This window comes from Pelodiscus sinensis, chromosome 8 (assembly GCF_049634645.1).
Source record: "Pelodiscus sinensis isolate JC-2024 chromosome 8, ASM4963464v1, whole genome shotgun sequence".
Taxonomy (NCBI): Eukaryota; Metazoa; Chordata; order Testudines; family Trionychidae; genus Pelodiscus; species Pelodiscus sinensis.
The window spans coordinates 52,538,219-52,564,091 of NC_134718.1; the positions used below are offsets into that span (position 1 = coordinate 52,538,219).

The 25,873-nt window shown below is 39.1% G+C and overlaps 1 protein-coding gene across 1 annotated transcript in view; it reads left to right on the top strand.

Moving 5' to 3' along the window:
• The first annotated feature begins 6,951 nt into the window (after positions 1–6,951).
• C8H10orf90 (chromosome 8 C10orf90 homolog) overlaps positions 6,952–25,873 on the top strand; it is a 119,193-nt gene continuing 100,271 nt past the window's right edge. The window contains exon 1 of the mRNA XM_075935279.1: positions 6,952–7,276. Within this exon, the coding sequence (XP_075791394.1) occupies positions 6,952–7,276 (325 nt within the window). The remainder of the gene's footprint in view (positions 7,277–25,873) is intronic.

The following is a 25,873-nucleotide window of genomic DNA, read 5'->3' on the forward strand; positions in this document are numbered from 1 at the left end:
ATGACTATCTTGTGCTCTGGGTGCTTAGCCTATAAACTAAATCACAAAAAGATAGTCCATCAACAATAGCCTTATAAAAGGATGGATTGGGGGAAAATGGGCTTTTCAACATATCTATAAGGCATGATGGGCTCTGGCAGACCAGAGGCCTAACAGTGAGTAATAAAACTGAGGGCCTCTTTCAGTCTTCATTATGTTATGGAAAATTATATATTTACCATATATTTGAGAGAGTTTGTGCATTTGTCTGTGTGTGTGTATATCTGTTAAAAAACGCCTCATAAATAGTAAGAGCTAGGACCACCAAGATTAGTATGCAGCTTCCTCTTATCCTAACTTAAAGCAAGGCCAGAGTTTGGTTGTGCCAGGACAATGGGATGTGCCTTCTATTTGATTGTTTCTCATAAAATGGCAAAGGAAGGGTCTAGACAGTTATATTGTAGAATGACCACATGGGAGCAGCAAGGGAGCCACAGATGTACACAGGGACTGTTATAATCCCATTGGGCCAGCAGATAATGTAAGAACATAAGAACGGCCATACTGGGTCAGACCAAACATCCATCTAGCCCAGTATCCTGTCTGCCAACAGTGGCCAATGCCAGATACCCCAGAGTATACTATATTCACTGGATCCCTCTTGTTCACATGCTTGTTGACCCCCTCAGTGAACTCTAGTAGATTAGTAAGGTGTGATTTCCCTTTCCAACTAATTTAGTTCATCTATATGTCTGATCATTCTATTCTTAACTATAGTTTCATCCAGTTTACCTAGTACTGGTATCCCGGAAAACCCCCGCAGTATAGACATACCCTAAAATGAAGCTCTATTCCAAGTATTTGAAATAGATTATGAATGTCTCTTCTCTCTTTCACTCTCAGGGCTCGCCGAACCGCGGCGAGCCCCGCTCGTCAGCCGCACTGTCCAGTGATCTGCGCATACGCAGATCGCCCGAACCTGGCTCTTCCAGATTGCAATCTACTCACCACGGGCGAGTAGATTGCATTATTTGTCGAGCCCTGTTCACTCTGATGTGTTGTTTACTCTGAAATATGCAGTAGATGTATTGGTTACACAGCATTCAAGGGGAGCATCCAAAATAGACAACTCTGGTTTGGACTGAAATAATGTCAAAGGTGTATTTGAAATGGATTTTAAAAGAAGAAACTGCATGTGTTTTAGCGCCGAATTATACACTATCCTTGTTACGCAGTGACAAGGAGATGACCTAGTACTCCAGAGCTAATTGGATTTATTGAACAGTGTAAGAGCACTACAGAAAGACTTGCTACCACTTGTGGTTCTGTGAAGTCTCTGGGATAGATTATTATTCTTTGTATTATAGTAATATTTAGATGTTTTGTTGTGCTATATAAGTCCATAAGAAAATGATGGTGCCTACCGAAAGAATTTACAGCCTAAATGAATGGTGTGACTATAACCATATGACAAGGAGAGCATAAGATGTCAATAAAACAACGATGATCAGTGTTTAACCCTGTACAGGAAGTCAGACTCACTAGATGATCACAATGGTGCCTTCTGACTTTATTGTTCGAGTGGGATATACAACAATCAAAGGATACTAGTTGTCTCACTACTGTCAAGTGTTTTTAGGAGTCATGGCAGAGGATAGGTTGCTTTGCCTAATAAAAAGCCCCCGGCAACCATAATGGCTGGCCTGGCACACAAAACAAAGGTGCTTGTAGAAAAATATGGGCAGTGAAGGCTGGCACTGTTGGCAGATTGGATGGAAGAATCAATACTTCAGTAGCAGATGAGAAATGATGGAAACAAACCATGAAGGGCCTTTACAGTGAAAACCAGTAATTTATGTTCAACACTGTGGAATAGGGAGAGCCAATGGAGAGGTGATGCGAAGGGCCAGGAAAACAATCCCTTAGGAGCAAAGATATACCTGTAAATGGGGAAGGAGAGCTTTTTCAAGGTCAGAGAGGAGGAGGTTGCAATAGCCAAGATACAAGATGATGAGGGCCTGGTGAAAGTTTTAGCTCTGTGGATAGAGAGGAAAGATCAGAACATAGAGAACATGAGCAGGGAGAAGCAGCAAGATAAAGACTTGGACTAAATTCTTTGGAGCCACACCAAATTATGCTAGCTGATTATATGGCCCCACACTTGACAAACTCTGCTCTTGGTGCTACTGGGAATCAAGGTCCTTTGGCAAGCAATATATTAGGCATGCTCATTTATTAAAGAGATTGTACATTTATATCCATTTTCATATGTTCATTTACATGTTTAATATTCTATGGTGATATTCCTTTACATGTTTCCATTGCAGGTTGCACCTCTGAAATCTGTCACTTTCTGCTCTGGCAATATCTGTGGTCCAGAAGGACCATGGATGCTTTTGGACCAAAGACTCTGGGAGCTTAATGGCAGGAAGGCCAGCAGCCTGGCCAGGGCTGGGGGCAGCAGGGCTGGAGGAGCTGCACAGCATTGCAGGGACTGGGGTCGTAGAACCCTGGCAGCCCATGGCATTGCAGAGCCCGGGAACCTTGGCTGTCCACAGCAGCGTAAAGCCAGAGGCTGAAGAAGCCCAGCAGCATGCAGCTGTGGCCCATTGGGTGCAGGGCCAAAGAAGCCCATCCACCCGCAGCAGTGTAGAGCCAGGGACTGGAGAGTTTTAGCTGCCCACAGTAGTGCTGAACTGGGGAAACATGGCTGTCCATGACAGCGCAAGGCCAGTGCCAGTGCTGGAGAGCCCATGGCAACCCGGAGTTGGGGGGCAGCAGCAGCATGACGGACAGCCCAGCTGGGGAGGGAATAGAGGGGGCCAGTGGCAGGAGGCCAGCAGGCCCCAGGCAGGTGGCAGGGGACACCTCCCCTGGTCTGACAAATTCTCTGACTGGTTCTGAGAGTGCTGGACCAGGGAGGTCCAACCTGTAGAATGCAAACTGGAAAATTTAATGTGAGGGCAAACAACTATTGTTTGCTCTTAAACACAGGGAGGCTGTAAAGATCAACCTTTGTCCCATGTCCAGAGACTGTGGTATTTATAGCAGGTAGACAGTGCTGTCAGCTACCATATATATATTTATTTGAGTGCCATGAACATAATTAAAAACAAATATTTGCTAGGCAATAAAATCATGTTAAATGTTAGGCTCATGTTAAATTGTAGGGTCTTCAGGAGAGAATTAACTTAATAAATATAGTCTATTTCCAGTGCTTTGTCTGTATAGACAATAAATATTGACTCAGTTTATTTTTCCATTTATTACAAGAACTAAAATGAGGCAAAAAGCAAATCCTTCTCCTGTGTACAAATTACTCTTGAACATAATCATTAAGCAGTAGGCACGTCTGTTTATACAAAATAGTTACTCTGTGTAGTCCACACAAACACCTCTTAGTTCAGAGAACAATTCATAAATACTCTTTTCTGCTGAATTAAGGAGAAGAATTTACAGTCTGTATCTATTTCCTCAGAATTAGGAAGGATACAGTTTTTTGTAAATTTTATATATCCTTTGTACCCCAGGGCCTTGCCTGAATGAAAACATTCTCTGTAACACAACATTTATTGTAATTTTGATATAAATCTTCCATGGTGATTTTGTGTCTCTTTATGTCCCAGTCCTGCAATTGAAACAATGGAATGTTCCATGACGGTAAGGGATCTTTGTTAGTGAATCTGATTGCAAACTTTTAATATCAAATGCTGTGTTATAATGGCGCCATTCACGCTGCAGTGTACTTAGGGTTATATCACTTTCCCATGAAATCTTTCTGTCCACCAAGATTATTTATTTATATTAAGATAGTATCTAGAGACCTCATACAAGGGTCACTGCCCCATAATACTAGCTTTATGCTGAGGATACATGTAACAGAGACTCCATTCCTGCCCTAGAGCTCTCAGAATCTAAATGACAGACCGGATTAAATAAATGGATAAAACAAACAAACAAAAAGATTTGGAGTGAAATTCTGCCCTCAAGGAAATCAATGGCAAAATGCCCATTGACCTCAGTAGCGCCAGGCCTGGACAGAGAATGAAGTTGTTGCTTGGGGGAGGTGAGCTCCCTAGTCTGTGGCCCTGCCCATATGCCATTGCTCCTCTCCACTGTCTCCTTTCTCCCCTCCTCCAGTACATCCCCTTGTAGCCAAATCCCTGAACACAAATGAAGCAAATGACATTTGAAAAAAACAACTCTTCTATAATTTCTTTTTCTTTAAAAAAAAAAATCAATTATGTTTTCCCCTGCATGCCAGATTGTGAGGACTGGACATACAGAAGGTACCTAATTAAAAGCTCTAAATCTGGGAATAAAAAAAATTCAGTTACAGGTTTTTTGATATATTCCTCTGCAGTTGATCAGAGATTTATTTGCAAAAACTTTGTATTAAAGTCAAGTCAGCTGTCCTGCTGAATACAGCAGTCTGGGCAAGTACTGGACAAACAACATTATAGGATCATTGCACAACTTTAAACGAGCATGAGCTTGAATAAATAAGCAACATAATAAAGGAACAAGCGTTAACTGGGACAAAGTTAAGCGAGAAGTTACCATATTATAATATACGTGGGTCGGCAGCAGCTTGTGTTTCATTGTGTCTGAAATAGGATTGCCAGATGGTTTCAACAAAAATACTGGACACACTTGACATTACATCACCATCTACAGTGCATCTTATTTAGAAAATACTGGACATTTATATTTTGTCATTTATATTTTCTCAATTTGTTTCCCGAACAGAAAGCTCAAATACTGGATTGTCCGGTTCAAAACTGGACACCTGGCAACCATAGCTGCATTGATGTTGAATAGTATCTGCATTAAGATATGGCCCCTATAGCCACTGCTGTGAAGACATCATCTTTTATTGCCACTAGTACTGTTGATCATTCAATAGCTAAGTCTTTGTATTGCAACTATTGTATTATTGTCGATACATTATTCATTCAGGCTGGTATTTCCCTACAAAATAAAAAAAACACCACACTGTGCAGTTCTGACACTTTACACAAGCAGAATTACGCAAGATATACACCTAAGGTATATTCACATAAATATTTATCATCCTATTAGAACTCAAATTAGCAAACTCAAGCTATGTATTTGCAGCAGCGATATTTCAGAATAACTTCAGTTATTCTGAAATAACAAAGTGCATCTACACAGCAAGTCATTATTTCAAAATAAGACGACTTCTTACTCCGACTCCTGTAACCCTCATTTTATGAGGAATAAGGGAAGTCGAAGGACGTGTGTTTTTCTTTCAACTTCCTGAAGTATAGACAGTGCCAAAAGCTGAATTACGCTATTTCGACTTAAACTACGGAATTGACATAGCTGAAGATGCGTAGCTTAATTCGAATTTTGCCCTGCTGTGTAGACGTGCCCTCAGGGAATTGATAGATAAGATCCCATGGGAAGCAAATGTAAGGGGGGAAAACAGTTCAAGACAGTTGGCGGTTTTTCAGAGAGACATTATCAAGGACATAAGAGCAAACTATTCCCTGTGTAAGAAAGATGGGATGTATGGCAAGTGACCAACCCGGCTTAGCCAGGAGTTCTTCAATGATCTGAACACAAAGAGGAGTCCTACAAAAAGTGGAAACTAGATCAAATTACAAAGGTTGAATATACATGAATAACACAAATATGTAGGGACAGAATTAAAGTAGGCCCATTGCTCATTGAGAAGTGAAAAACAGTAACAGCAAATGTGGAAATGGCAGAAGTGCCAGTGCTAATGACTTTTTTGTTTTAGTTTTCACCAAAAAGATTAGTAGCAATTGAGCATCTAACACAGTAAATCTACTGAAAATGAGATAGGATCAGAGTAGGGATGGTAGATAGTGTATAATTGAATAATTATGTAATCACATGTTGTCTTGTCTTTTACTCTGCTGAAAAAAACTCACATTCCCTGGAACCCAACCCTCCCTATTTATATTGTTTCACATAAAGTAGCATTTTTCAGGAACATCACTACAACGTTAAGTGAGGAGTTACTCTATGAGTGAAATAGTAATAGAGATGTAGCCGTGTTATTCTGGTCTAGCTGAAACAAAAGACAGGACTATGCAGCACTTCAAAGACTAACAAGATGGTTTATTAGGTGATGAGCTTTCATGGGCCAGACCCACTTCCTCAGATCAAATTATGGAAGAAAATTGGCATGACAATTGGTCATGCCAATTTTCTTCCACAATTTGATCTGAGGAAGTGGATCTGGCCCACGAAAGCTCATCACCTAATAAACCATCTTGTTAGTCTTTGAAGTGCTGCATAGTCTTGTCTATTGTTTCTATGAGTGAAGTAGATGGATTGCACTGCAATCTCCCTACTCAGTCTCTTGAACAGGATCCAGAGAGAAGGTGAGAAGTAACTTCTCTTGTTTTCTGGAATGATTGACATATGTCATTATTAGTTTTATTTTTAAATTGACATTTTAGATGAAAATGAAAATGAAAATGAAATTGTCCAACTGGAATAAATGACCTCCAAAATATCACTTTTTGAAAGCTGATATTTTTTTGTTTGCAATTTTTTCACTCCTTTCCATTGAGAACTGGAACATTTTTTTAAAAACAAGTGTTATGTAACAGACCAAGAGATCGTTAGAAAAACATGTGCAAGCATTATGCCTCTAGATCTGTTCTTAACTTTGCTCAGAAACAAAGAAGACCAGCTTAAATATTAAAGTCAAGAAAATGAAACATTCATGTGCTGCAGCCTGAAAGTGTTGCTGTAGCTGAAAGTAACCTGCCTGCCTGAATAAGCTTGGAAATCCACTGACAATTTATATGTTGTCAATAAAGCCTGCATTTAGAGCACAAATACTAACTAATCAGACTAAATAAATCAGCAGACCCAGGTTTTATCTTCACAGATAGCCCTCATTAATCCAGTGAGTCTTTTTCTGAAGACAAAAGAACAAATGAAACGCTTCATTTGGGTTGCTTGAATGGAATGCTAATGATGGGAGGTGAAAATACATTAATTATTCATGCCTGTCGACTTAGAAGGCAGATCCTGGCTTTTCCTGTTACCATTGCAACAAGTGGCTGCTGGCCTAGTCAGAACAAGGCCAGAAAACACTGCAACTCAAATAGACCAGAGATTACAAGTATGCCTTCTGGAGAAAAGAAACCCATGTTTCTGAACTGTACAGAACACATTCAGCTGGATTTCAAAGCTAAACCTTATGCAAAATGGACCCCGGAAACCAAGCCTTTTGTGTGTCAAATTTATTTCACCATAAACTACTCTTCTTGGGAGAAAGAATGTTGCTTGGGTAAGTTTGTACATGTTGAGCTTTTCCAAATTAATTGGAAACTGTTTTAGATTTCATGGCAAATCCAATGTGCAATAATTTTCTGTGTGTTGCAAAGGAATATTATATAGCTTGCCTTGTTTTTATTTTTTTTAATATATTTTTAAAAACATAAAAAGGATAACACTGGTGACCTACAATTCTGCACATTGTTTTAACCTTAAACAATATGAAACAGCAATTGTTTTTAAATCAAAACTTCTAAGAATTTCAGTGTTGTTAAAACCAATTTTCCCTGACTCTCAAATCCTAATTAGATTTAAACAAAAATAAATCTTTGATCAAATATTTGGTGTCTTCTAAGAGAAAGATAGATTAATATAACATAGTGGTGAGGCTAAAAGAAATCAGAATAGTATTCTGCATAAAATATTTCCATATTCTGCTATAAGTTGCATATCATATACACCTTGTATTATTGCTGGTGTTTTGTGCACTAAAACACATTTTTTATTCATATGGGAATAAAAATAGAGAACAGTATAACATTCCTATAGGTTACATATACTATACTGATGTACTACAAATTAGTTGAAAGGAAAGTTAGTAATTAATATTATTTTTCTAAAGAAAGAAATGACAGATGTAGTGCATGTAAAACACATAACAATGGGGAGGCAGTGTTTGGCATCTGATTTCATTAGAATAAGGAAGAAAAGCATCTGAAAAATTTCAATTGTTAGCCAATACCACTACAATAGTAACATTTTCCATAGTCTTGATTGAGTAAGGAAAAAAATCTCAGTATTTAAAATAGTAATCATATTATTCCGATAGAGCTCATAAGTCAATTCACTTAGTAGAATATTTCATAATAAAAGAAACTGGAAATAAATAGTGTCTAAAATGAAAGGCCAAAATGTGTTTAACTTTCTCTTGTGAAAATATTTTTTTGGGTTGTGTGCGTGTGCATAGTCTGCTTTTGATGTATTTTGCCATAACTGTCAAAGTGGAGAAAACCAACCCTTTTATTTCATATTCCAGAAGTATTAAATTTATAATAGTTGAAAAGAACAAATATTTGCATATATTAAGGCAACATAATAAAGTAATTTGGTAGGTAAATTTTAAACAAAAAATGGTGGAAATAAGGATATGTATGAAGAAAGAGCAACACTAATATGGAGTGTGTTCTTGCAACCCTTACAGGACTCTTCACATAAGTAGACCTATTGTTTACAACCAAATTACATCAGTTGGGATTGTAGAAGAGGCTATGTGTTTTTCCAGGAAATAACTGATTGTCTTATGTCACTGTTGTGCAATGTAATTTGAACAGTTTTTTTAGTGATGTGTTTTTAAATGCCTTAAAGTGTTGCAATTAAATTAGAGTTCACGGAATGTCTTTTTTGTTTTTAAAAGTACAAAAAAGAAAAATGGAACAATATATTAGATGTGTCAGTAACAAGGTACAAGAAACACATGATTTATTGTAGAGATGTGCTACCAGTGGAACAGCACTACTCACCTTAATTTATTTTATTTGTGGAATAGATTAATTTTCAGTACATGAAGCATGCAAACTTTGCCTTCCTTTACGCTGGTGAGGGTGCATCATTTAACACAGAGAACACCATGACACCATCTCGAGCAAACTATAAGCATTGGACTGTAGCACAGGAAGAACTGGTGTTTCTCCCCAGTGAAATATAATGACTCCATGCCTGCCAAGACTTCATAGTTATTGTCTGGCTATGCCAAAAGAAGGAGAGGAGACATTCAATATAGGTTTAATCAGGCTGCAAGTTTATTATTAGATGTCTAGGTCTATCCAGCAGAAAACATGTACAGTGCACTTAATCCTCCCTTGTTTTCTCCCATAATTAACCAGGTGGCAGTGCCTTTACTAGTGCCTCCCCCCGCCCCGCACTTTTCTACTGAGGGCCTTCCTACTGATCCATTGCCAGGACTCTAGAATTCCCAGGGAGGAGGGATTTCAACTAACTCCCCGTCCACCATTTCCATACAGATCCCTCCCAGCAAATCCATTGCCTGGACCTTATTAATCACCTCCTCACTATAATGATAGGTGTTGACTCCATGTCATACCACTCATAGCTCGATCAATCACTGAATACCTCTCCTTAAATCATTTTTTCCAAGACATCTATCCATTATTGTTGCCTTCTTTTATGGAGTACCTGCATTAAACATCCACTATACATGTAAATAATGAGTTGCAACATGTAGCTTACCACCTGCTATGTTCTGCATGACCAGGGCCCACCTGAACCTGCTGTGAGGGAGATGAAAAAACCCCTGCACCAATATGGTGGAAAGGGAATTCTTTTCCAGCCTTCCTCAATGGGGTGGCTAGTATAATGCCCACAGCAGATATAATCAATAAACGAGTATATTTGCCACCAAAATAGGGAGGGAGAGTAGGTGCTGCCAACTCTGCTCTTTGAATGAGGGGAGGGTCCCAGCACAGGCTGGTGTTTTAAAACTCTTCGTTCCTGGGTGATGAGTAAGCCATCATGCTGGCCTCTTCTCCAACCATTTTATGTCTTTCCTTTCCATGCCCTAGCCATCAAGAATTGCTCTCTTCTTCTGGCCAGCCCAACAAACGACCCCCAGCTTAAGATGCAGGTGATTAGTGGAGATGGACCTCAGGACCTTCTACACCAGAAACACAGGTTCCAATCATTTGGGCTAAATGAAAGGGTCCATCGGGTAGGCTTAGATCACATTGTGGAATGGAGCTGTTGGCCAGCATTAGTGATGATGTGGAGTCACGTTGCCCCATGGGAAACTCAAGAAAAATGGTGCTGCGGGGGGAGTGGAGGGCAGCTGCTCACTGATCTCTCCAGAGTCCCAGAGAGATTGCACCATCCCTCTGAAACAAACGTGCTTCATTATCCATGAGACAATACAGAGAGGAGTCCTATGGTATAAAGCCATTTGTGGGGGCTTACAACCTCCACAATTGCACAGTGACTAAGGGTATAGTACTACTACAGTGGCATACCTGCAGCTGTGCTGCTGTTGTGTAGCAATCAGAGGGGATTTTCTTTCACTGTATTAAATCTACCCACTCAAGAAATGGCAGCTAGGTCAATAGAAGAATGCTTCTGTCAATGTAGCAGTGTCTACACCAGAGCTTAAATTTGAATAGGCATGTCTCATGGGTAATGAATTTTTCATATACCTGAGCATTGTAGCTAGGTCAACCTAAGTTTTAGGTGTAAACCTGGGATAAGATTGCATTGTCGCTCAGTCCCTTATGCACAAACAGACACAAATTTCCATAGTAACCTATCCCATAGTGTACAGGGGCTCAAATACCCTGCAGGTGGATAACTAGAGCTGATGTGATCACATGCACTTGAAGAGGGCAGGGGAACATATGAACCCTCTGTGCACTAACCAGTAAACATTACAATGGGAGATTGTGAAAATTCATCATTGAGAAACTCTGTATGATGATAACAATAAGAACAAACAGTCCTAGAGAACTCTTGGTACCCTCGATCTGAATGGTAGCTGTGATAATGGAGCTGTTGCTGTTGAAATGTAAACATACCAGTAGTTGCAGTGATAAAACGTTCACATTATGGAAACATTCTCCTGTGTACTTTGAGAGGACAAGAACAAAATGGAAGAGCAGTACTATAAATACCACTAAACAGTAGTGCTTTTCTAATTTTTAATCTATTACATGAAAATAATTCTGGTCACTCTTGGGTTAGTCCTGAGTTTTATTATATTATTTTTCACTCCTCATATGCATAATTGTTGCATCTTTGTCTTCTAGTGTTTCTCATTTCTATGTTGCTTCAATTTGTTTACAAATTGTAAAATAAAACAAATCAATAGTTTAATACCATTGCAATAACTGAACAAGAATGATGATGTGAGTAAAGATGATTCTGGGGGGATCGGATATGTAGTGTTTCCTTAATTACTATAGGGTTCAATCCTGTAGCTCTCTCTCAGGTGGTCAACAGAATAATGTGTAAAATCCACAGCCCTGACCCTGTAGATTCATACTATTTTTAGCTGAAATATAGAGATTTCATTCTGACCTTTGTCTAGTGCTCTCCTTCTGGTGGTGGCCATGCTGACTTCAGTAGGTATTTCAATAGTCTTTGATATGGCTGAAAATGAGTTTTTATTTAAATGCCTATGGGAGCAGGTGAAAGAGAATGAGGCTGCTCTAGAATTTCTCTGCTCATTCAGAGACGTGCAATGGTAGTTGCTTATCTTGCATCAAGAACTCTGCTTATGGAGAGCTACGAAGTGTGGGTCACTTTTCCTTTTTAATTAGCATGTGAACATAGGGATGGCCATACTGGATCAGACCAAAGGTCCATCTAGCCCAGTATTCTGTCTTCCAACAGTGGTCAATGCCAGATGCCTCAGAGGGAGTGAACAGAACAGGGAATCATCAAGTGATCCCTCTCCTGTTACCCATTCTCCACCTCTGACAAACAGAGGCTAGGGACACCATTCCTACCCATCTTGGCTAATAAGTATTGATGGACCTAACCTCCATGAATTTATCTAGTTCTTTTTTGAACCCTGTTAAAGTCTTGGTCTTCACAACATCATCTGGTAAGGAGATCCACAGGTTGACTATGTGCTGCATAAAGAAAAACTTCTTTTTGCTTGTTTTGAACCTGTTACCTATTCGTTTCATTTGGTGACCTCCTAGTTCTTATGTTATGGGAACAAGTAAATAACTTTTCCTTATTCACTTTCTCCATGTCTGTCATGATTTTCTAGACCTCTATCATACCCTCACCCTCTTAGTCTCCTCTTCTAAGTTGAAAAGTCCCAGTCTTTTTAATCTCTCTTCATAGGGGACTCATTCCAAACCCCTAATCATTTTTGTTGCCCTTTTCTGAACCTTTTCCAATGCCAAGATATCTTTTTTGAGATGAGACAACTACATTTGTACACAGTATTCAAGATGTTAGTGTACCATGGATTTATATAGACTCAATAAGATATTCTGTCCTTTTTTTTAATGATTCCTAACATTCTGTTTGTTTGTTTTTTTACTGCTGCTGCACATTGAGTGTCTGTTTTCAGAGAACTATCCACAATGACTCCAAGATTTCTCTTTTGCATGGTTATAGCTAAATTAGTCCCCATCATTTTGTATGTATAGTTTGGATTATTTTTTCCAATGTGCAGTACTTTGCATTTATCAATATTAAAATTCATTTGCCACGTTGTTGCTCAATCATCTAGTTTTGTGAAATTCTTTTGAAGCTCTTCACAGTCTGCTTTGTTCTTAACTATCTTGAGCAGTTTAGTAACATCTTCAAATTTTGCCACTTTACTGTTTACCCTTTTCTCCAAATCATTTATAAATAAGTTGAATAGGATTGGTCCCAGTCTGGACCCTTTGGGGGACACCACTCTCCATTCTGAAAACTGACCATTTTTTCTTACCCTTTGTTTCCTGTCCTTTACCCAGTTATCAATCTAAGAGAGGACTTTCCCTCTTATCCCATGAGAACTTACTTTACTTAAGAGCCTTTCATGAGGGACCTTGTCAAAGGCTTTCTAGAAATCTAAGTACACTGGATCCCATGGATCCCCTTGTCCACGTGCTTGTTGACTCCCTCAAAGAACTCTAGTAGATTCAAAGCTTCAGAGGGGTAGCCGAGTTAGTCTGTAACAGGAAAAACTTAAAAAACAACAAATAGTCTAGTAGCACCTTAAAGACTAACAAAACCTGTAGATGGTATCATGAGCTTCCATGGGCACAACCCACTTTTTCAGATGGTCTTGTTAGTCTTTAAGGTGCTACTAGACTATTCAGTAATCTGAAGAAGTGGGTTGTGCTCATGAAAGGTCATAACACCATATATATGTTTTGTTAGCCTTTAAGGAGCTACTAGACTATTTGTTGTTTAAGTTTTTCTACTAGTAGATTAGTAAGGCATAATTTCCCTTTACAGAATCCATGTTGACTTATCCCCCCAAAATTATGTTCATCTAGATGTCTGATAATTTAATTGAATTATGTCCAGTAGCTCAAACATCTCATAATATACTTATCATTAGCATGCTGATGATCATTCTCATCATAGTATATCCATTTCATGGAGGAGTCTTTAGTCTCCTTTACCTCCCTGGCCAAAACATGTCTTTGAATGAGAGATGTGAGCTTATACTTTATATTATCTGATATGTGTGTGTAATGCCATAGTGTATCTGATATGTTTCCTTGCTTTGGTCATGCATGGGACTATATGTTGTCAGCTAAAGGTAGGCAGAATTATATTGGTTTGCTCTTCATAGCAAGGATGTAAAATCCCATTTCATTGGCTAACAGATTAAACATGAAGTTTTAACTGGTTAACCATTTAAGGGGCTGGAGCCACCCTCTCTTTGTCCCACCATGGCTGGGCTGGAGTTATTCCTTGCTGCAGGCTGCTCCAGACCTCTGGAGCAACCCTTGCCTGTGACATGCTGGGGCCACCATGGACAGAGGCAGCTCTGGATTCCCGGAGCAGCCCTGTCTGCGATGTGCTGGGCCCGCTGCAGACAGGAGCTGCTCTGGGTGTCCAGAACTGCCCCTTGTCTATGGCTAGTGGAGAGCTGCTCCAGCCCTTACGGATTAACTGGAACTGATAAGCATCACCCATTAAGGACGATGCTTACTAGTTGACTGGTTAACCTTTCACATCCCTAGTTCATGGTGTTCAGCATTTATTGATTAGTTCTTATTCTTGTGGTGCACCCAGAAAACTGAGCACTTACAAGCACTATACAACAAATAAATTGTTAAGCAAATGTATTGGAGTATTGGCAAATGGTATTTGACCCACTACACTGCTAATTATTAACCTAATATAATATTTAAAATGTGCGCCAGAGAGCAGTCTGCTCTGAGAATACATAGCAAAAATTCACTGAAAACTGGAGAAAAAGTACAAGTTTCCTGAGTCCAAAAGTGTTTACGATTAAAAGTGAGGGAAACTGCTGGCAAGGCTCTCCTTCCAACAGTCAGAATTGAATCAGCAGACTGCAACATGAAATCCAGTAGTTAATTTGGTGGACTGTATGGGGGGAGTCTCTCTTATGTATCTACTTCCATATGAGATAAAATGGTGAGCGTGAGGCAGGGGAAAGCCAGGAAATCAGAAAAAAACTCTGTCCCAGAGTGGTTACATCATACTGCTGACTACTTCTCCAGTAGACTTAGGAGATTTGCTATGGTGTCTTTTATGAAACTCCTTCAATTAGAGAAATGCCTCCAGTTTCTGGCCTCCTGCAGACAATTTTACATATGTAGGTATATGGAAATATTTAAACTATACAGCAGAAGTTTGTGCATGTGAAGCTTATGTCAGGGCTGATCCCATAAGGTGCTGAGCACTCCTGCTAGGTGCTGCATGTCCTAAGTTTGATGCAGCCATCATCTTATTCTCCAAACCTTGCCTTAAAACTCAACTCTGATTATTACTCGGCAAGTGGTGAGCTGAGCTTACTGCTACGGACTGGTGAAGAGTTAAACCCACAGCTCCTCTGTGCTAAACTCCTATTGTTTTGGTATTGGGCCAAGTCTATGCTAAAGGGGGAGGGGGAATTAAGGTTCATGACTCCAGCAATATTGATTACACAGCCAGTGTTGACATACCGTCGTTCAGGTTTCTGCGCCATCTCCACTGCAAGAGGCGATGGGAGTAAATACTCTCGTTGGCTTCCCCATCTCTTTGTGAGGAGCAGGAGTACCAGTAGTGACAGGGGTGCCCTCTGAGTTCAACTGAGTGGGTCTTTACTAGATCTGCAAAATCAAATTCTGGAAGATCGATCGTGGCAGCATCAATCTTCCGCTTTGTGCAGACATGTCCTTGGTGTCCTCTTTAGATTTTGTTTGTCTCATCCACCTTTTGTTTCTTGTTTGTCCTATTAGCTGTGAGCTGTTTGTGGCAGGAACTTCTATTTATTATAAATGTGTACAGTGTTTAGAATGAGGGGCCCTGGCCTGGCCTTGTCCTCTATCTACCACCACAGAAAGAATATTAAATAATTCATGCAATTTTCATTGGAGTCCACAGGAACTGAAGATACGCAGGATCAGGTCCATTTCTCCCATAGGCATGAGTGCACGAGGTGGAGATTATAGTTAGGGATCTAGGCATCAGGGCTAGATTACGTGAGATACATCTCGGAGTCAAAAGTTCAGACTCTGGCAGTATAAACAGCAGGTTATCTTCTCTCAAAAGGAAAGGGAAGTGCTGGATGAGACACTGGTCTATCAGATGAGACCTTTAATACAGAGATGGGCTCCAAACAGGAAATGTAATCTGAACCCAAACTCTCTCCTCAGCAGCTTTCTGCTTACAAACCAATCTGCCTGCAAGCAATGTGTTCGAACTATCCCAGAGGACTTCTTCTATGAACAGTGGCTTTTCTTGTTCTCCTAAATTGATACTCTCTTCCCCCCCCCTCACTTTCCATGTTCAAAACAGCTGGTTAGCTGTGTGGCTGCCTCCAGCCATCCCAAAGGAGGATGCACGTCAGAAGTGCTGCATGTGTACCGTTTGTAAATCACTTTGAAGCTTTGGAAAGAAAAGGCAAGAGCTATATACATACTTTAAAATGTTATTTATTGTCCTTCATGAAATTTACTGTAGGCAGTGCCACATGTTATTCGCAGCATAGTCATATTATCACTTATTTTATCAGAATCAAATTTGGTGTACAATTTGGTCCTGCCTAGAGCAGGGAGCTGGACTTAATGACCTTCTGAGGTCTCTTCCAGCTCTATGATTCTATGATTTTGTTAGTTAAATAAAATGCCATTTTGTGCCAGGATGAGTACAAATGAAAAAAAATATACTAGGAGAAATGGTCTCCTAGCATGGTGGGCTAAAGGTGCACTATTAATCAGGGAGGGGGCCATATAAACTTAATACAGTTACTCTTTTACTACTATGCCAGACCAAAAAAACAAAGCAGCCCACGGAGTAAACTGCAGTTAAAGTTGAGAGCATAAAAGCGATTTAAGGATAAAAAAAGTCATCATAATGTTTTAATTCAGAGGCCAGCAACCTATAGCACACGTGCCATAAGTGGCACACAAATCGATTTTGAGTGGCATGCAGTGGGAGCTCAGTCTCCCTTTGCCCCCCATGCAGTGGAGAGCCCTCCCCCTTCCCTGGCAGCAGGTTAGACTGCACTACGCCTGGTGGCGATGGGAGGAGGCAGTGCTGGGACTGAGGTGGTTGGGGCTGAGGCAACAGTTCCTCAAGACTCTGGGACTGGCCCGGGACCACGTGGCCGTAGCACCAGCACCTCCGGCCTGGGACTGTATGGCCATGAGACAGAGGCTTGTGTGCTACTTAAAGTTTCAAACTATGAGCCCGAGATTGGAGAACTCAGCAAGCGAAAGCAAAGCCAAAGATCACAATAGCGTAAGATTTTGCTGTTTATTATTTATTAATGAAGCTGCTAAAATGTAAGTAGGACTATTATTGGCTTTTAAAAGTACCAATGGCACGCAGACCTGTAAATAGAAGTGAATAAGTTGAATCTTGGCACACCACTTCTGAAAGGTTGCCACGCCCTGTTTTAATTATTTTAGCTAGAAGCATTTTTACAGCAGGTAATTCAAAGTTGAATTTCTTTTGAGTTTGAATGTAGCCATTTAAGTATATGAAAATACACAGGGCACCCAAATAAACTTAACTCCGCCATGTCGAAACACTGTGTGATCTTCTTGCTATATATTTTAGAAATGCGCGTCTGTCTGTCTGTCCATCTGTGAGTCTGTTCAAGAACTCCTAAATAGTAAGAGCTAGGGCCACCAAATTTGGTATGCAGCTTCCCCTTCCATAACTTAAACCAAAGTAAGGGGTTGGTTGTGCCAGGACAATAGGATGTGCTTGGAATGTGATTGTTTCTCATAAAATGGAAGGCAAGGGGTCTGGCAGGAGGGACAATTATACTGCAGAAGGACCAGAAGTGGACAGCAGGGGTCCAGAGATGGGGACTAGGATGGCTATAGCCCCACTGGGCCAGCAGGGATGGATAATGGGACAACTATTACTGTATATTTCAGAAAGTTTGTCTGTGTGTGTCTTTTTGTGTGTTTGTCCCCGACTATGCCTGCTGCAGCTACAGCAGCCACGGACAAGCAGTTTTCACCTGGCCCCAAGCTGCTGCAGTGAGAGAGGCCTAGGATTGTCCTCTTTCCCTGGGGAAGGCCAGCACACCGAACCCCTCATTCCCACTCCAAAACAATGATTTAAATGAAGAAAAACAAAACTTATTTGAGCTAAAGACCCAATCAGTGCCAGGTAAATCTTCTAGTAACTATATAAGTACAATAGTTTATTGATCCAGGTTAGGTTAATCTAATTAGATTAGTTGATTGTTTATTTCATGGCATCATTACAGGAGAGAGGTAAGATTATCTGGATGCCATAACTTGGTTTATTTTAAATTATTTTGGGTAGAAAAGGCCCTGAGAAGTGCTGCATTTCTTACAGGATCCATTTAAAATTCATTTAAACTCAGAAGCCGATTTACCTGTACTCTCTCAGAAAATTAATTCTCTACTCAAAGAGTAAGTCGTGGAACATTGGAGAGAAGACACCATATTCTTCATCCATAATATAAAGAGGTTGAAATCTTGGTTCAAGGGCAAAACTCATCCTTCATATGGACTTATGACTGGTGCCTCTATAATTACATCATTTTATCAATACATAGTCACACCAGTACTAGCAACAGGATACCACAAAGGAAGATTTGATTATTATCACCCCTCTCCGTGCATCTGTTTCATTCTCCTTCTCATCTTCATATCAAGGAGGTCTCAGTAACTCCCATATCCTGTGGTCCTTTCCTTCATGTTATCTGATCTGCTTGGAATGATCCTGTGAGAGTACTCTTCTCTTTGTGACTGAGATTCTAGAATTTGTCTGAGTCTCGTTTTATTGGCAAGTCTACAATACAGAAATTACTCAGTGCCACAAGAAACTCTTCTTCAATAAATGTTTGTGCACAGAATATGTAGCCAGGTATTGTTTATGGAAAGAGTACTGTGAATGAAAAGCTTTTGGCACCTTTGTGGAAGTGAAGAATTATTTTGCTGCCTTATCCTAGCAGTTAAACCAGAGTAGGTCTCATTACTTGCAGCTCGGGGAGATTAAAATGGTAGGGAAGAAATCTCCAACTCTGAGAGAAGTAGGTAAGAGAGAACCAGAGTGATGAGCAGGATTTCCTGCAGGGAGAAACCCAGGGAATAACTAATTTGGGACAAAGTTCATGCTCCAGTCTAGGTTGAACTGTCTGTGAGTACAGTTCTGCCCCAGGGCTTTACTACTCAAGATTTGTCTCTATGGAAAAGGAGTGAGTTTGAAAATGCTTATCCTGTGTGCTGTGCTAGAAAAAAAGTGGGATCTTTGTTCAAGAGAGATTGCAGTTGAGCTTGGCAGGTTATCAACCATTGTAAAATTATTAAGCTTTCATCCTGGATGTTTTCTACCTGTCTGGATTGTGAATGTGCTGGCTTGCCTGCTAGTCACATTGGGTTCTGCCTTTTTTCCCCATATTTTTTCTTTTCTTTTCTCCCCTCCTGTTAGCTACTCCCTTTTGGATTGTTTTGGAATTCAAAAGTAATAAGTTATTTTATTTCTTTAATTTGCTGTTTGTTGCTTGTTGTTCTGGTGTTTGACATTTCCTAATCATACACAACTCTCAGTGGACTCAAGACTCCTTCTGCAGCAATACAGATTGCTTTAATCAGAGCCCCTGGAATTTTGTAATACTTCAGGCCAATTTCTACTGCAAATTTGAATACACTCAGCAAAAACTTCTGCAGCAGTGATCAAATATAATTGCCTACAATTTCACACACACACAGGGTACTTGGTTGAGTGTAAAATTCCCGGAACCTCAGCTTTTCACAATTTAATCACCATGGAATCACTCATTTGCTAAGTAATTCAAGACTTTTTAATACCACGAATATAAATTGTGGGATGAATTTTTCACACTGCATGAGACATTAACGATACAACACTCTGGTTACTGTTTAGTACAGTAACAGAAATGGATGGACCCCCCTCCCCCAAAAAGTGGTGATTTGCAAATCTCAAGAGGCTCAGAGGCCAAGTATGATTATAGACAATCATCCAGATATTCTGAATCTTACCTCCACCTCTGGATCATCAGAATTCAGCTGGAGTTCTTACAGTGACAGTGTTTCACATGAGACCTCTGCCACATGCACTTCTATTTGTGATTGGAATCCTAAATTCTCATGCTTCTTCCAACTCTACTATTGCTGTTAATAGAACTTATGAATCTAGTTTCTTGTCCAATACTTAGTATAGTAGGAAAAAGATTTGGGGAAATCCAAACGGCTTAAAATGATTATTAACTGTAGAAATGGAACAGAAGCCAAAGCTCAGATGTGGAGTTGGTTGTTTTCTTCAAATACATTATATACCACTGTTGTTCATAGGTATGGAGGAACTTCCGTACTGGATCAGAAAAGAAGAGAAATAACTGAATATGTGTAAGAAACATCCTGGGTTCTTGCCTCTATGCCTAGTTAAAATGAAACAAACTATAACTGTGGACTGTCTCCTTTAGCAAACTCAAGGAGAGTGAAATGGTGAGGAAATTAATGCAAAACAAAATGGATGCTTGAGATCAGAGCTGGGGAATGGGATAGTTCTACTGACACCTATTTCAAATTCTTGATGGAGAAGAAAATAATAAAACTGTTCCATGATAGATGAATGTTGTCAAAACTTTGGGTGAAATATAGGTACTGTTGCCTTTGAAATCATTGGCAAAAATTTCCATTGTCTTCTCTGGGACCAACATGGTTTCTAATGATACAAAAAAATGAAACAAAACACTGAAAATACATACCCATGTGTCCAGTGGGATAGACTTAAACTGTGCGTGATTGAAAGACCATTGTTAATAGCACCAGATTCATAACCTGGTGCAGTTCTGCACAAGGCATCCAACTCTGCATTTGTTATGCTTTTACTGATTATGCAGAAGTATTGAAGGACTTATGAATTAACAGTAAAAACCATAGGAAACAGAGTGGCATCCAATGTAATTTGTTATCTGAAGTTTTTAGGTTCAGTTCTAAGCCCTATGAATTAGGCCAGCAGAGACCAGCCCAAACCAAAAGGAAATGTCAGAGAAGTTGTGAGTATAACTCTAATGAATGGAGAATAACTTCTATCAAAAGACAGAATATCTGAATATCTGAAGTCAACAAAAATATCCTTGCAGCATAATTTTGAGACTTTTAAAAGGCTATTCCCCCTTTATTTCCTATTCCTTTATTGATTTGGTTTTGTGTGTTGTCTTATGGCTCTGTCATGAGTCATCACACTTCCATTGGGGCCTGGTAGGTTTAGTTTGACTATTCAGAATCTTGGAGTTAAAGTCTTGGCTCTAGTTTGTGTGGGCTGCTAACGTCATTATTTTCCCTTTTTTCATAATTAATGAAGAACTTGAATTTCAGAGATGTGAAAGACTCACGGTTGTTTATTTATCAGGGCTTCAATTGCTTGTTGGACGAGGGATTTCTTCCCTTACTTCCTCCTCTCCATATTTTCAAATCTCTTTTTCATAATTTTTTGAGTCCAGACTTTGGGGATGAATAGAAAATGTTTAAGTTCTGTTTTTTCTTTATCCTTCCAAATTTCCCTTCCCCTGATTTTTATTTTATCTTTTCATGAGCCAATTCCCCTTCCTTCAAATTCTTGGCTACATACCTTTCTCTCCCTTTTCACCCTTCATCTGTCTCTTCCTCTCACCTGGCTATTTATTGTTTTTCCTTATTTGTATCTACTTACCGTTCTCCAAGTTTGTCTCTTTCCTCATCTGTATTTGTTTTTCCTCTTTGTCAGTCTGTCTTTCATTTCTGCAACTATCTTTTGCTTTTCACCCCCTCACTCACTGATGACTGTCCTCTGTTTATTTCTCTCTTTTAGCTCTTTGTTACTTCTTTTAACTTTGTCTTTGAACCAGCTGGCAGCTGCAACAGAATTCTATTAGTGCTGGGCTTCTAAGAACAAGTGCTTTCCCATCAGTGCCACCTGCAGAGTGAAACTGACTAGGAATCTGCTGGTGCCAGGAGTACAGTGGTAATAGAGTTCTTCTAGTCTAGCTGTGGGAGCTGGTAGTCCTGTGGACTTAAAAAGGTAGCACACTGTCAGTCAAGGTCTGTATTGATCTGGCAGACAGTGGCTTTGCTCACCCTATAAGTATGTGATTTTTTTGTCATTCAAAAAGAGTTGGGTAATATGATCAGAGTATTATTTGTCATATGTAACTGTTTTGGGGAAACTTTGTTTTTATACCATAGTTGGTGGGTTACAGGGATCATCATCTTGGAAGGATAAGCAGCATTCAACTGTATCAAGTTAGCTTTACAAAGTAATTTGAAATATTTGACCTGACAGCAAGAGTCTCCTGGTTAGCAAGTGTCACAAATACTTTCCCTATGATTTACCAGAAAGGGCAATCCTGCAGTATTTGGAAACAAACACTTATTATATGGTTGAATCAATTCCCCTGCAAGTACAAGAAATGGTTCACCAAAGAATGATATTAAACAGATTATCAGTTGTGTTTGGTATTATTTTTTCTTAGGTAAGGCAGGCAGAGGAAGGATGATCAATAGTTAGGGTGCTCCCTGGAGCATAAAGAGACCTGGATTCAGTTTCCTCCTTTGTCACAGAGTTCCCCTGTGACCTTTGGCAAGACATTAATTTTTTCTTTAACTGCACCAGAATGGCAGAGTGGCTAAGGTGTTGGACTTAAGAGCCAATGGACCTGTGCCTCTATGGGTTCAAACCCCACTCCTGGTAGCACCTGTTAAAATTTGATGGATGGGTTTGTGCCACTACTGTGGGAAAGAGCATGGTTGGGTTTCTTTCATGTTTCTTGCCAGATGACGTTGTGAAGACCAGGATTTTAACAGGATACAAAAAAGAACTAGACAAAGTCAGGGAGGATAGTTCCATCAATGCTTATTAGTCAGAATGGGTAGAAATGGTATCCCTAGCCTCTGTTTGTCAGAGGCTGGGAATGGATAACAGGGGAGGGATCACTTGATGTTTAATTGTTCTGTTCACTCCCTCTGGGACACCTGGCATTGGCCACTGTCGGAAGACAGGATACTGGACTAGATGGACCTTTGGTCTGAGCCAGTATGGCTGTTCTTATCTAGAGAACACATAACTTCCCTACCTCACTGGAGTGTTGTGAGAATAAATACATTAAAACCACAAGTTGCTCGGTTACTATGGTGATCAGTGGTACATTAAATAGTTTCAAGAGTAGTTACTTCAAGTTGGACTTCCAAATCCCAAAGTGTTAAGCACCCAAGCAACCACTGTCAGAAGACAGGATACTGGGCTGATGGACCTTTGGTCTGACCCAAAATGGCCGTTTTTATGTAAGCTGAACTGAAGTCAGTGGGAGCTTCAGCTGTTTATGCCTTTCTAGAGCACTGATTACTGAATCACGTGGGTGCCATACAAAACTGAAATGTATTTGTTACTCTTTAAAAGGCAATCATTTCCTTTATTTCTCCAGTTGTATCTAGTTTCCTTTACTGATCAGATGGCATTTAGAAGAATTTTTAAAACTTCTAGAATCAAATGTATGGAGAACATGTAACCTAATATGTCTTGCACATTTTCAGAATCACTCATTATTCAGGGCCTACCTAAGGCAAAATTCCTGCTTGGGTTACAGTTCTACTTCCTTCATTATTTTCTAAGAAAAATGGTGAGGCTGGATTCATATTTGGATTGGGAGACCACCACAAAACACTTGCTGGTAGCTGCTGCAGAACATGTTGCTGATGCTTCTTCCTCATAATCAAACCTGAGGCTATGTCTAGACTGCACTGTTAAATCAGAAAAAGATACGCAATTTGCAAAACACAAATTGCGTAACTTTTTTCGATTTACTTTCAAACGAGGTTCTTTCAAAATTTGTCCTGTCTACATGTCACCATATTGCAAAAGAAAGTGCAGTATTTAATCAATTCTATGAGGTTTCTACTGTTGATGCCTCTGTCATGATTGGGGCATGAAAGTTCATTTATGAACTCTGAATTGCTGGTTGTGTGACAGCAAAAAAAGAGGGCTGAAAGAAAGGTTAAATTAGAGAGGCAACTGGAAGTTATTGTTTTATAAAGAAGTACATTAGTTAAATTAATGACAGTAACCTCCAATTAGTTGAATTCTGATGCTGATTTACAAATGTACAAGGTAAAGATGTGCATTTTCCAGCAAAAGAATTAGATAGGGAAATGTCTATCCTGCACATTTTAATAAATGGATTTAAGTAGTCACTTGTTATGTACCAGTGCATACTAATTTCATTGATATTATTCATTCACTTTATATTTACAACAAATCTCTCAGGATTTCTGACCACAGCACAAAAGCCATAATTTATGACCACATTTTCTAAAATGCCATCCCATAAATATAATGGCAGACAAAGGCATGGGAATAGGTTCAGTATCTCTTCACTTTACAGTATGCAGTGTACTTCTTATTTATACAACAAGGAACTCCTATTAGGCTCAATGTACCTGCATTTAGCTGATATTAAAAGAGTGGAATTTCCAAGCCAGTATCTGTTTCATAATTAATATGAATGTATTGAATGTTCACATTATAGTAAGTACAGACAAAAGAGAATAGCTATTATAAATTACATGAATCGTATCTTTTACAGGGTGTTGGAGAGAGAAAATAACTAAAATACGAAGTCTTAATTGTACAGCATAATTGTTATATAGCTATACTGAGATAGGATAGGATTTTCCTACAAGGTGTCTTTCAGGGGATAATAGGTGTAAACTGCTTGGCATTCTAACAAGAACAAAGCTTTGTGATTCCTTACACAGTAAATATTTGCAATGTAATACTTGCCTCTGAAGAGGAATTTATTAGTGAATACAGGCTTTGCATAGTATCATTGACAGCAGCAGCTCAGTCAGTTAATATATAAATCTTTAGTGGCATACTTCATGTTGTGTTTTCATATTTTCTCTTCTTAGAAATCACAGCTCAAAGAAGATTTATACAATGGCAACAGTGTATATTTTGACAGAGAATGTGTTATTTTCTTACTACCCATATGGTATTTTCTAACTACCCACTTATCTTCAGGCTGTTACTGACAGACTTGAAATACTTGGGCATCTAGGCCCACGAATATTGCCTGCTTTCCTGAAATAAGTGAAAAGAAGAGAGTGTTATCTAAACAAAATAAGTGGTTCTAATTGTCTTTCTCTGCAAAAAGAGACTCATGGCTATTTCTTGTTGTAGCTAACAATGCATTTTTGTGGACAGATGTCCACGAAAATGGCTCATAGATTGGACTAGACAGTGTAGGGAACTAATGTGCAGAATAACTTAATTATATACATGTATAAATATAAATAGTTTAGTGAAAATTTCTGATAGAATTTCAGTTATCTATGTAAGAAAAGTAAAGTGATACCACTTTAACTGTGGTTGAGCTGTACATAGCAATTAATATAATGTGATGGTTCATTGGTTGGTTTGTACAATTGAGCAAGAATTTTGGGCCACATTTGGTCACCATATTGGCAATATGTCATTAGCTATTGCAGAATTGGTTGTGAGTATATTGCAAAGGCTATAATATCAGTAGAAATTTATTTATGACTATAGGGTGAGTTTGACATCTTTTCACCAGCTCTAGCTAAAATATGGATTAGTCAGTTCACAATTTTACAGGCATTCAGAAATATTTCACATATTTATGATAGATTAATATGTTAAATTGTCACAGGTGCAGATGAACTTTATTGTAAAACGTATTTGTTTCTCATATTTATGAGGTTTGGGTAACATCTTTGACCTTATTAACTTCTCAAGTAGAAAGAGAGAAATACCTGCATTTCAGGTTAATGCTAATTTCATTTCACATTAACATAAATATGAGTTTGATGTAGTTTAATTCACTTCTTTTAAGCTGTGATGAAAATGTGTAAATTTAAACATGTCACCCTGATACTGTTTTTCTCTGAATTGTGTGTTGCTGTCAATGAAAATTGCTTTCTTTAGGTTTTGCTTTCAAAATCTGATCCATTTGGCCTACAAACTTTCACCATCAACCACAGGTCAAACTATCTGTTAAAAAATTAAGTGCAAATTAGAGAGACTGGATATGTGGTATTATTTCCCTCTTAAGCCATTTAGTGGGAAGATGCAATAATGTAAACAAGACAAATCACTGCTCAGAAGATCATTTATTTAGATTTTGTTGTCTCTAATACTGAAATATATGATTAAAGGAAATTCTCAGAACACTTTTAAAGATGCTGAAATATGGGAAGTACTTTCTGGAATTCAATGGCAAAATGTAGTGGCTCTGTAAGTTGAAAGAGGTGTTACACTGGTTTTTTTTAATCAATGCTATTTAAAGAGAAAAGTGCTACACTTTACATTATCTTTTGCTAAAAAATTAGCATTTGTTTTCTGTAAGATAATTAGTGTCTGCTATATCATCTGCACAAGCAGCAGTATATCCACTCTCTCATAAGATGAAAAATAATGG